Raw genomic sequence first — 10,392 nt, 5'->3', positions numbered from 1 at the left:
TTCCCCCCCCCCCCCCCTCCTTTCCTTAACCCCTACCCCTACCCCACCCCCGTGAAAGGTGAAAGCAAACTACTCTTAGTTACCTCTCCTAAGTTTAAAATCTTTTCAAACTAAATTATCTGCCCCTAAGAGCCGTCACTAAACCCGGCTCTACGATTGTAAACATTTAGCGTGAACCACAGCTCACCAGACCATGTTGGGATGGGGTTGGGAGGGAGCGCGCTTACAGCTTGGTGTTTTCTAATGTCTCAAATAAGAGAATTATATATATTTAGATTCTGATCATGTAGATTTTGACCACGAACATAACAAAAAATAACATTAATGATAAGACCAGATGCTACAAAGGAAATGTTGGTATAGTAACATATCTGACAGCTGCAAAATTTAATGCAAAGAGTCTAGGACAACTGTTGTTAAATGTTATATGCCCACCAGTCACACTTAGAAAAAAAAATTATAAGCAAACTTTATTAAAATTTTATTTAATAAGGATTTATTAATAAGAAATATCAAACAATTCGAACTTAAAGAAACTTAATGTATGAGGCCCCTACTTAAAGAAACTTTAAATACAAAAGAAATTGTGTGCAAAGCATGCCAATCTTTAAAAAAGCAAAAAAAAAAAAAATACAAATAATTGCATGAGTTCGGTAAATCTATCGGTATGTAAAAAACAAAACAAAAAACATCATTCAAAACGCGATTGCTGTCGTATTAAACAACTCTAATTGTGTTGTTGGTAATATGAATAAAAATCATTAAAAAGTTTTAAAAAACCCACGTTTTCTGATTGAACTAAAAAGTAGAAAATAAATGCTATACATGACAATAATGCAAGCGATCACTCTACTATAAGCGATCAAAAACGTGGGGCGCCGAAGTAAAAGTTATATTACTATTGATTAGATAATACTATTGACTTTAATTAGGGAGCTTGTAGAGAGTCAACAGTATTAGAAACTGTAAGAAAATCACGGCGCCCCACGTTTTTGATCGCTTATAGTAGAGTGATCGCTTGCATTATTGTCATGTATAGCATTTATTTTCTACTTTTTAGTTCAATCAGAAAACGTGGGTTTTTTTAAACTTTTTTAATGATTATTATTTTCTACTTTTTAGTCTTTGTCTGTTTGTTTGCATTAAAATCTCGTAAAAGTTGTATAGCATTAAAGTCTCGTAAAAAGACAACTCGTAAAAAACACGTTGTGTGAATACGTTACTGACTAGAACACATAGATTTGAACCCTTGTCGAGTTGGATAGCAATCGTGTGCCCAACCACTCGACCATATCGTCTCCCCCATACTGGCCACCAGTTGTTACGGTTGTTTGTACACAAACACCGCGTGAACACTACTCAGTAAGCAAAGAGGGAGAGTAACGAACCTTTTTTCATCAAATTACAGTTACTGGGTTATGTCCCTTTTCCCCCACGTTTTTTGTACAATTATATAGCGGTCTAAAATGATCAATAAAATGTTTCCATGGATCAATTTAGTAATAATAACAATTGAATATTCTATTGTCATCCAAAACAAAGTTTCCCTGAAAATTTCAGCACGCTAGCTAACTGGGAAGTGCCAGAAATTTCGATCGCACGATTTGATTGGAAAGACAAACAAACAGAGACGAAAGCAAGTTAAAGAAAACGTGGGAAAAAATAACATATGCTTTATTTGAACAAGAAATTGTTCCTATTCTATTTGATGCGTGTATAGAGTTGCCTGGTTCAGATATTAATCCTGGCCACACCCTACTGGACATCCGTCAGCAGAATCTCAGTCTAAGACTTGAAGAAATCCACGATACCGAGGGCCAGAACCACTAAGGTCAACTGCAGAAGAAGATCTGTATAGAAAAACAAACATATGATATTTTTTCGTGAACAATCACATAATTATAATAGTGGTTGTTATGGTCAGTGGGCTATTTAATGTTGGGAACTAGCCATAACACAATTAACAACAGAGTCGAACGTTCATTTATCACAATTAAATATAATCTTTTTTGTACAACCGAGAAAACACAGATCCTTCAACTAAAAACACTCCTCCGTCTTCACACAAACTCAGGTTACGCTCTGCTGACGATACCACACACCGCTTACACACTTGTCAGGGGAGGCCACTCTCACACCCAATCTCTCCGTGCCTACACGCTTTCGTTATGAACATCTAGGCCACGTCACACCTCCCCCCTAAAAAAAAGAGGTTTCTTATTTTTCCTTAAATTAAACAGCATTTCTAAGGTCTATCCTGCACAACTACTTAACACGTACAGTAAAAATTTTAATACAATATTTATCTGACCTTTTACATGCTTTAAATCTCCCTATAAATAAATGATGGCGGGTAAAAATTATATCTCTACAATAAAATGTTGGACGTACGCATGAATTAACTACTTATAGCTTTATACGTCTAGTCTATAAGTCAACAATGTTTTTAAAAACATTTGTCATTAATAAAGCATTTGAATTGAATCACAAGACAACAGAACAATGTTACTTTCCTTTCGTTTTATGAAGTGAGATATATTGAAATAAACCTAGTCAATGATGACATAATGAAAACTAGAAGCTGTTCAGATAATACAAGTTCGTACACCACTCTAATTTTGGTACAGTCTTTGGCTCTGGATGTCGATCTGGATCTCTTATTGGCTTTGGCTTTGGTTTCGGCTCTGGCTCTGGTTTTGGCTCTGGCTCTGGTTTCGGCTCTGGCTCTGGCTCTGGTTTTGGCTCTGGCTCTGGTTTTGGCTCTGGCTTTGGTTTTGGCTCTGGCACTGGCTCTCGCACGGGCTCTGGCACTGGCTCTGGCTCTGACGTTGGCTCTGGCTCTTCTGCTCAGCTCTGGCTCTGGAGTCAAAACATTTTTGTTTCGATCCTGCTATCTTGACATCACAGTTAACTATGATTAAAGTATCATTAATATCTTTGAAAAGACTATTAACTTGATTCTGGATTAAAGTTACCTTCTGCTCAGCTGCCCTTGACCTAGTTCTCCACTCTGTTGACTTGTTGCCTAGATTGCGTGTCTGGTTGACTAGGTCTTCAGCAAGTGGGACAGTAGCTAGAGCTTTCATGTTGGTGGCGACGCAATGATTTGCTTCTGATGTGCTCAAGGACTGAGATGCTAATATTGTAGCTCTAAAATTTGATAACTTACTTGCTATGCTAATGTAGTCCACTTTGTAGCTAGCAAGTTCTCTCAACTTCTCTCCTAGTTTTATCACTGTATTTTCAATTTCATTATTTATGGCCATGATGTCTGCAGCACTGTTCACAAGTTTTTGGCTGTTGATACTAAGTCTTTTCCGGTCGGCGATGACTGCTGCCGTTAATACTAGATATTTTCTAGTCGGCTGTAACGCTGCCGTTGATACGAGACATTTTCTAGTCGGCTGTAACGCTGCCGTTGATACTAGATATTTTCTAGTCGGCTGTAACGATGCCGTTAATACTAGAAATTTTCCCGTCGGTTGTGACACTGCCGTTGATACTAGAAATTTTCCAGTCGGTTGTGACGCTGCCGTTGATACTAGACACTTTCCAGTCGGCTGTAACGATGCCGTTAATACTAGATGTTTTCTAGTCGGCTGTAACGATGCCGTTAATACTAGAAAGTTTCTAGTCGGTCGTCACGCTGCTGTTGATACTCGATATTTTCCTTTTTGTCTAGGGGTAAAAACTTGTCAAACATCTTGTTGTGTTCAAATCCCGGACTTAAGCCCTCACTTGTTATGGTAAGTGGGCTATTTAATGTTGGGAACTAGCCATAACACAATTAAACACAGAGTCCAACGTTCATTAATCACAATAAAATATAATCTTTCAAGTACAACCGAGAAAACACAGATCCTTCAACTAGAAAAACACTCCTCCGTCTTCACACAAACTCAGGTTACGCTCTGCTCGCGATACCACACACCGCTTACACACTTGTCAGGGGAGGCCACTCTCACACCCAATCTCTCCGTGCCTACACGCTTTCGTTATGAACATCTAGGCCACGTCACATGGTTGATGCAAAATACATTTACATGATCGAGGTTGCAACACGATCTACATCTATACCCTTGCACGAGAAGACTTGCTTGGTTTAGTAAAGTAAAAGCTACTGATCCTTTAACTTTTTTTGGACATGGTGCACAAGGTCGATTTGTAACACCGACTTAGTCAAGTAATTGAAATGCCACCACCCACAAGCTCAACAGACATCTCAGACTTGATTTTACACGAAATTATTACGTGTGTCGTAGCTTTAATTTGATATTAATATTGATCTTCTGTGAGAGTAACTTAGATTTTTAAAAAGACACAAAACTCACCCGACGCCCAGGCTTTGGATCTGTTAGTAGATCTCTCCCAATCCAAAACAATGTGTCCACGATCTGTATGGTGAAAATATTTTACTTCACATGTCTAGAGGATTGTGTTTGGGTGTTTGTGTTAAGGGGTTTAATTTGGGTGGTTTCTCTAGGGGTGTGTGTTTGTGTGTTTGTGTCTACGATTGTATGTTTTGGCGTTAGTATCTTGGGGGTTGTGTTAGGGTGTTTGTGTCTAGGGATGTATACTTGTGGTTTAAGTGTAAAGCAATTTTTGCGCATTTTATTTATACTACGTTAAATATTGAGTGTATCACATCTTCTTTTATATTGTACTTAGTTGTGTACTATACAAAGGATAAAAAAATCTCATGTTAAAAAATTACTTAAACGTTTAAATAACAAGCTTTTATATAATAATACACTTAAAAGGAAAAAAAAATATTTTCTTTAAATATATAATAATACACTACTATTTAAAGAGCTATAAAAAAGCGTGAGTCACTTAATTATCTATAGGATACCTTTACTTTTTTTTGGGATGAGGCCCACGCTTTTTTTTTAAAAATCATTGATATAGTAGTGTATTATTATATATTTACAAAAAAACGCATCCACTTTCACTTTTTTAGTGCATTTGTACAAAAAAAAAACTTGTTATTAAAACGTTTTTTATTCAATTTTTTTCAGCATTTAAAAATTTTTAATAGGTAAAAAATTGATTATTTTAAAAGAAAGCGCTTTATATTGAGTACTTATTGGTTGTGTGCATGCACAAAACGCAGTCAAAATGTTGAATTACAAACTAAGGTAATTTTAGAAAATATTTTTTCTTTATAATGCCTACGAGCAAATGAAATTTTTAAAAAACTTAACGGTTTACTTAGGTTAGAGTAAGTTAGGTAATGTAAGTTCAGATTAGTTTAGCTTTGGACAAATCAATATAATTGAAATAAGATTAGAACACGTCATTTAGATCGGCTCAGTATTCCTTTTGAATATAGGTAAGGTTAGTGATGGGTTTTACATTTGTTTTGTGTTATGCTTTTAATTTCTTACTGAATTCGTATGCAACTCATTGAAAAAAATGTATAGTAGTCATGAAATTATAATATATATATATATATATATATATATATATATATATATATATATATATATATATATATATATATATATATATATATATATATATATCTAATATATAAAGTTCAATTTTGTATGTTTGTATGTTTGTAAAATGTTTGTAATCGAGGATTACAAAGGAATATAAGAAAAAAAAAAACGATACTTCCATGGATTAAAGTGTTAGACTATTAAAGTGCTCATGGTCTAAATTTATGAGTTAAAAAATTACTATTGAAAGTCTTAAAAACAATTTTCATTTTATATACTTAGAATAATAATTTTCAATTATATGAACATTACATAAAATTTTTAAAAAAGTGTATCAACGTTTATAAAATTTCTAAAATTATGTCTGAAATGTATTTGCATTTTGTCCTTTAGTTCTCATAACGTCCCTTGATTTGGAAAACACAGTTACTTCCCTTTAAAAAACCATTAAATCGGGGGGGAGAAAGAATTTACTTTTTATTAGTTTTGGTGTTAGGAAAAAAATAATTACATAATTAGCGGGGATTGATTACGTGCAATGTTATTGGTATTTTTAATACTGCCTTTTATTTATTCCATACACTGAACGTAATGTTTTCTTCTGATTATTTTTTAAAATCAATAACATTTTAATAAGGCAGGTCCTACAAATCCTATATGTTTATTTATTTCCGATTACGGATAAGCTTGGAGTATTATAATTTTGTTCACTAAATTGAAACAGGCGCGTCCGCCGGCGCTCCTGCACGGTTCGATTTGGCGCCCTGTGCTATCATGTGAGCGCTATGGTGCATAATTTCGTTTTAAACAGTGAGATAGACTATGGATAAGAAAGGTTATTATAGTCTTTAAAAGAATCAAATCTGGGCGTCCTCCGGCACTTCGACAGGGTGCTATTTGGCGCCCCGGGCCTTCCCGTGTCCGCTATGGTACCTACGTTCGCGTAAGTGAGTTCAAAAGACTATTAATAAGTTGGGTACTATAGTCGTTTACTAAGTTGAATCAGGCGGTTACGCCGCACGTCATCATGGTGCGATTTAAAGCCCCGGGCTAAACTGTGGACACTTTGAGTTTATCTTTGTGGTTGTGTTTGCGTTTGGATGTGGGTTTGTTTTCGTTTGCTTTTTTTCTTTGCGTTTGTGTTTTCGTTTGCTTTTTTCTTTGCGTTTGTGTTTTCTTTGTGTTTGTGGTTGTGTTTGGGGTTGCTTTTTTGTTTTCGTTTGTGTTTGTATTTGTGTTATGGTTGCGTTGTTTTTTTGTGTGTTTTGGTTTTGTTTGGTTGTGGTTGGGTTTGTGTTTGGATTTGTTTGCTTTTTTGTTTGCGTTAGTGTTTGTGTTTTCTTTGTGTTTGTGGTTGGGTTTTTTTTTGCGTTTGTTTTTGTGTTTTCGTTTGTGTTTGTTTTGTGTTAGTGTTATGTTTGCGTTTTTTGTGTGTTTTGGTTGGTTGTGGTTAGGGTGGGCAATGCCGGGTAAATGCTGATTACTAAACACATAAGTTATGGTCCTTTACAGATGGCCGGGACGGCTAGTATATATATACATATAATATGAAAAATGATAATTACTTTCAACTTAACCGAAACATTATACAATTCCTTTTTGCACATTATTTATAGTATATTTATATACCGTACCAATAAGATCCTTGATATATATCGTGTCGTGAGTCTGAAATGGAAACCTTCTTTGGTATCCCCACATCGATCCATCATAAATAGCTCGGATTATCATTGTAGTCTTTTCAAAATATCTTGGGTCTATCGTAGCGTACCACTGCATTGGTTCAGTGTCCCTACAGTAGCACTCTTTCCATCTTGGTATTTCGTTCCATGTTTTACAGCCATTGGGTTTAAAGACGTCTTTGCCATACCTGCAATACTAAAGGGAAGAAAATATACGATAATGTGTATCTTAATTTATCTTCTGCGTAGATTATCTTAAGAATAATTATTGCTTTATCAATCACAGGATTCTGTATTATTTTTAAAAAAATAGAAAAGGAGTCATAATCATGGGAATGAGTCATAAATGAGAATGAGGGAAGACAAAATTATTCTATAACTTAACTTAAAAATCTCATAGTCCACTCAATCAGTAGCCACTCATTTGTATTAGGATAGAAAAAAAAATAATTTGTTCTCGATATTTTTTTGTGATGTATTTAGCAAGGCATATTTTGAACTCTACTATTTAATGTCCAACATTATTTTGTCCTAAAATACGTAATCATTTTCATTTGATTTTCTGAGATATGTTGTCAAGCGTTATTGTTATTTCTCATAAGATATTTCGTCCAATGATATGTTACCTGAAAAAAGTTTTAATTAAAATTATGTGAATTTATGAAGACATGTTTTTTTTTTTTAAATTTAATTAAGAAAAAATAGGCTAATAATTACCTGTGTCCAAGATTTATTATCTGAGTAGTTTCTGCAGTCGTGATTATTAGTGAAACTCATATCAAAAGCGCACACAATGACTGTAAAGCCTGGTTGAGGAAGCCCTTTATCTCGAGTCATCAAGTGCCACTTGTTCTTTGGTAGAGTGAAAGTGCCATAGACTTCGAGTTCATCCACTCCGAACCTCACACACCCTCGACATTTGGGTTTGTAGCCGTCTATAGTAGCATTGATTCCATTTGCTCTTTGAAATTCTAGAGAGTTCTCGTCGGTCTTGGGTACTTGGCTGGATATGTCTTGCGCTAAGAAATGTGTGTGGATTAACTAGTTATATCCCAGATCGTGGTTACCACCACATCAACGTCACCTCCTCCCTCTCCACACACACATGTAATTTCCCCCCCCCCCCCCCCCCTCTCCACACACACATGTAATTCCTCCCCCCCCCCCTCTCCACACAAGAATGCCTATAATAAAAAAACAGGATTTAAAATAATGAATATTGATGAAAATTATAACGGAAAACAATTCTAAAATGGACACGAATGTCACTCATCGTCACAACTATCTGAAACACCCCCTAATCCGCCCCCCCACCTCCCCAACGATTGTTACGACGTTTATGGGCGACAAAGTTTAAGAATTTGCAATTGCATCTTCTAAGCACAAACAAAAGTTAGATGGTGCGCAAATCCTATTGCATATCAAAGACAGTCATGCAACATTTAGTGACATAAAGAAAGGGGTGTGTGGGGGGGGGGTGATGTAGGTGAAGATGAAAATGGATTGAAGGCATTCAGAATAAACCCCTAAACTTTCTCGAATATTCTTATACAACACTTCGGGGAATGGTATCTCAGGGTATAGACATGATTTCAATCCATTTTTAATTTGTTCAACTTTTAACAAAGCGGGCGTGATGTCCCCTTAACTTTCTCTAATATTCTTATATAACACTACCGGGGATGGAAACTCGGGATATAGACATAATTTTAAATCCAATTTTAATTACTTAAACTTTTAAAAATAGAATAGAAACTCTTAGAAAAAAGAATTGCGCACCAAGTGAACGCCAAGCAACCTGTGTATAATAGTGCGCAATATTATTAGTACGTTGTAAATTCACATGTGTTTTTTATAGAAATAAAAAATAGCGTAAATTATTACTTCCGGTCAACGGAAATTACTCAAAATTGAATTGAAGACAGAGAATTAAATCTTCTACGAAAAAGTGAAATTTCATCAATCTTGCTGTTACGGTACTCAAGTTATCGTGTTCACAGACACACACATACACACACAATGACATACGGAAAGAATTACAAAGCCAAGTTTTTCCGACTCGATTATGCATAGAACGCTGAGACTTTTATAAATATGCATTTATTATTTTTGCCCAATTTAAATAAGTCGTCTCTATTCCGTATATTGTGAAGTACTGAGGTGTAAAGCGATGAAAACTGACAAAATTTCATGTGATTTTTGTGCACGATTACAATACTTCCTTTATACTTCGTATACGAGAAAGTTAAAATAGAATAACATCTAGTAGAAAAAAAGTATTGTGATCCAAGCGAACGGCAAACAACATGTGTATAATAGTGCGGGACATTGTTATTACTTTTGAAAATTCACATGCGTTTTTTTTAGAAGTTGGAAATAGCGTAGGTTACTACTTCCGGTCAACAGAATTTACTCAAAATTTGACAGAATGTATAACAGTAGAAGTTTTACTTAATTTTGAAATTTCGTTTGTTTATCTGACACCGTACTCAAGTTATAGGCTTTTGAAAACTAAAATTAAAGTAAGTTCCACTTACGTTTATAGAAAATCGCAGGAAAAAATTGATACAGAACTACAAATTTGATATAATACATATATGTATCATTTCATCAACCTAGCTGTAACGGTACTCAAGTTATCATGTTCATAGACACAAACACCCCCCCCCCCCCCCACAAACACACGGACATACCGACACAATTGCAAAAACTACGTTTTCTGACTCAGGAAGGTGTACAATGTCAAGATTTGTGAAAATCTCGATTTCGATTTTTTGCGCGATTACAATACTTCCTCTATACTTCGGATACGAGAAAGTAAAAACACACACAAGGCTAACGTTTGCAGAGTTACTAAAAAGTAGCAGAAGACTGAGATAGATAGGCAACGCGTGATAGGAAATTCAACGACGTCCTGGAGATTGTGGGACACATAGAAAATCCTGGCAGGATGTAATGTGTAACTCCATGTTTTTTGAAGCGTGTAATATATGATAATACATAACTATCTGTATTGGACCAGTGATGGGGAGGTGGGAATGTGAAATGAAAAGTCGATAACTGAAAGCTGATAATGTAATGCACCCCTTGTAATAGTGTGTTGATATTTCTTTTCTCTTTAGATTAATTGTGTTAATTTCTACAACCACTTAAAAAAAATTAACAAAAATTTAATTAGTATTTAATTTTGTATATTTTTCAGGGAATTCAATTAGCGATGAGGTTTGGTTTGGTCATAAATCTAAAATTAAAACGTTTAAATAACA

General features: G+C 35.1%; 1 protein-coding gene across 1 annotated transcript; it reads right to left on the bottom strand.

Moving 5' to 3' along the window:
* Window positions 1-1,660: 1,660 nt before the first annotated feature.
* LOC131943951 (uncharacterized) lies at window positions 1,661-7,924 on the bottom strand. Its single transcript, XM_059304354.1, has 4 exons — window positions 7,844-7,924; window positions 7,079-7,322; window positions 4,332-4,394; window positions 1,661-1,850 (listed from the first exon to the last, which is right to left on the bottom strand). The coding sequence occupies exons 1-4, from the start codon at window positions 7,901-7,903 to the stop codon at window positions 1,786-1,788; spliced, it is 432 nt and encodes a 143-aa protein (XP_059160337.1). The 5' UTR covers window positions 7,904-7,924; the 3' UTR covers window positions 1,661-1,785.
* Window positions 7,925-10,392: the final 2,468 nt, after the last annotated feature.

The sequence above is a fragment of the Physella acuta genome, unplaced genomic scaffold, assembly GCF_028476545.2.
Source record: "Physella acuta isolate Inbredline_101_S28 unplaced genomic scaffold, ASM2847654v3 ptg000040l, whole genome shotgun sequence".
NCBI lineage: Eukaryota > Metazoa > Mollusca > Gastropoda > Physidae > Physella > Physella acuta.
Note: the sequence above shows the minus strand (reverse complement) of the source record. Positions and strands in the feature narration are given on the sequence as shown.

Excerpts from the sequence above, each read along its gene's own strand:
- LOC131943951 (XM_059304354.1), bottom strand. The coding sequence starts at position 7,903 with ATGAGTTTCACTAATAATCACGACTGCAGAAACTACTCAGATAATAAA. Across the intron at positions 7,323-7,843 it reads ATAATAAATCTTGGACACAG|TATTGCAGGTATGGCAAAGA; the intron begins GTAATTATTAGC and ends TCTTCCCTTTAG. Across the intron at positions 4,395-7,078 it reads ATATATCAAGGATCTTATTG|ATCGTGGACACATTGTTTTG; the intron begins GTACGGTATATA and ends TTCACCATACAG.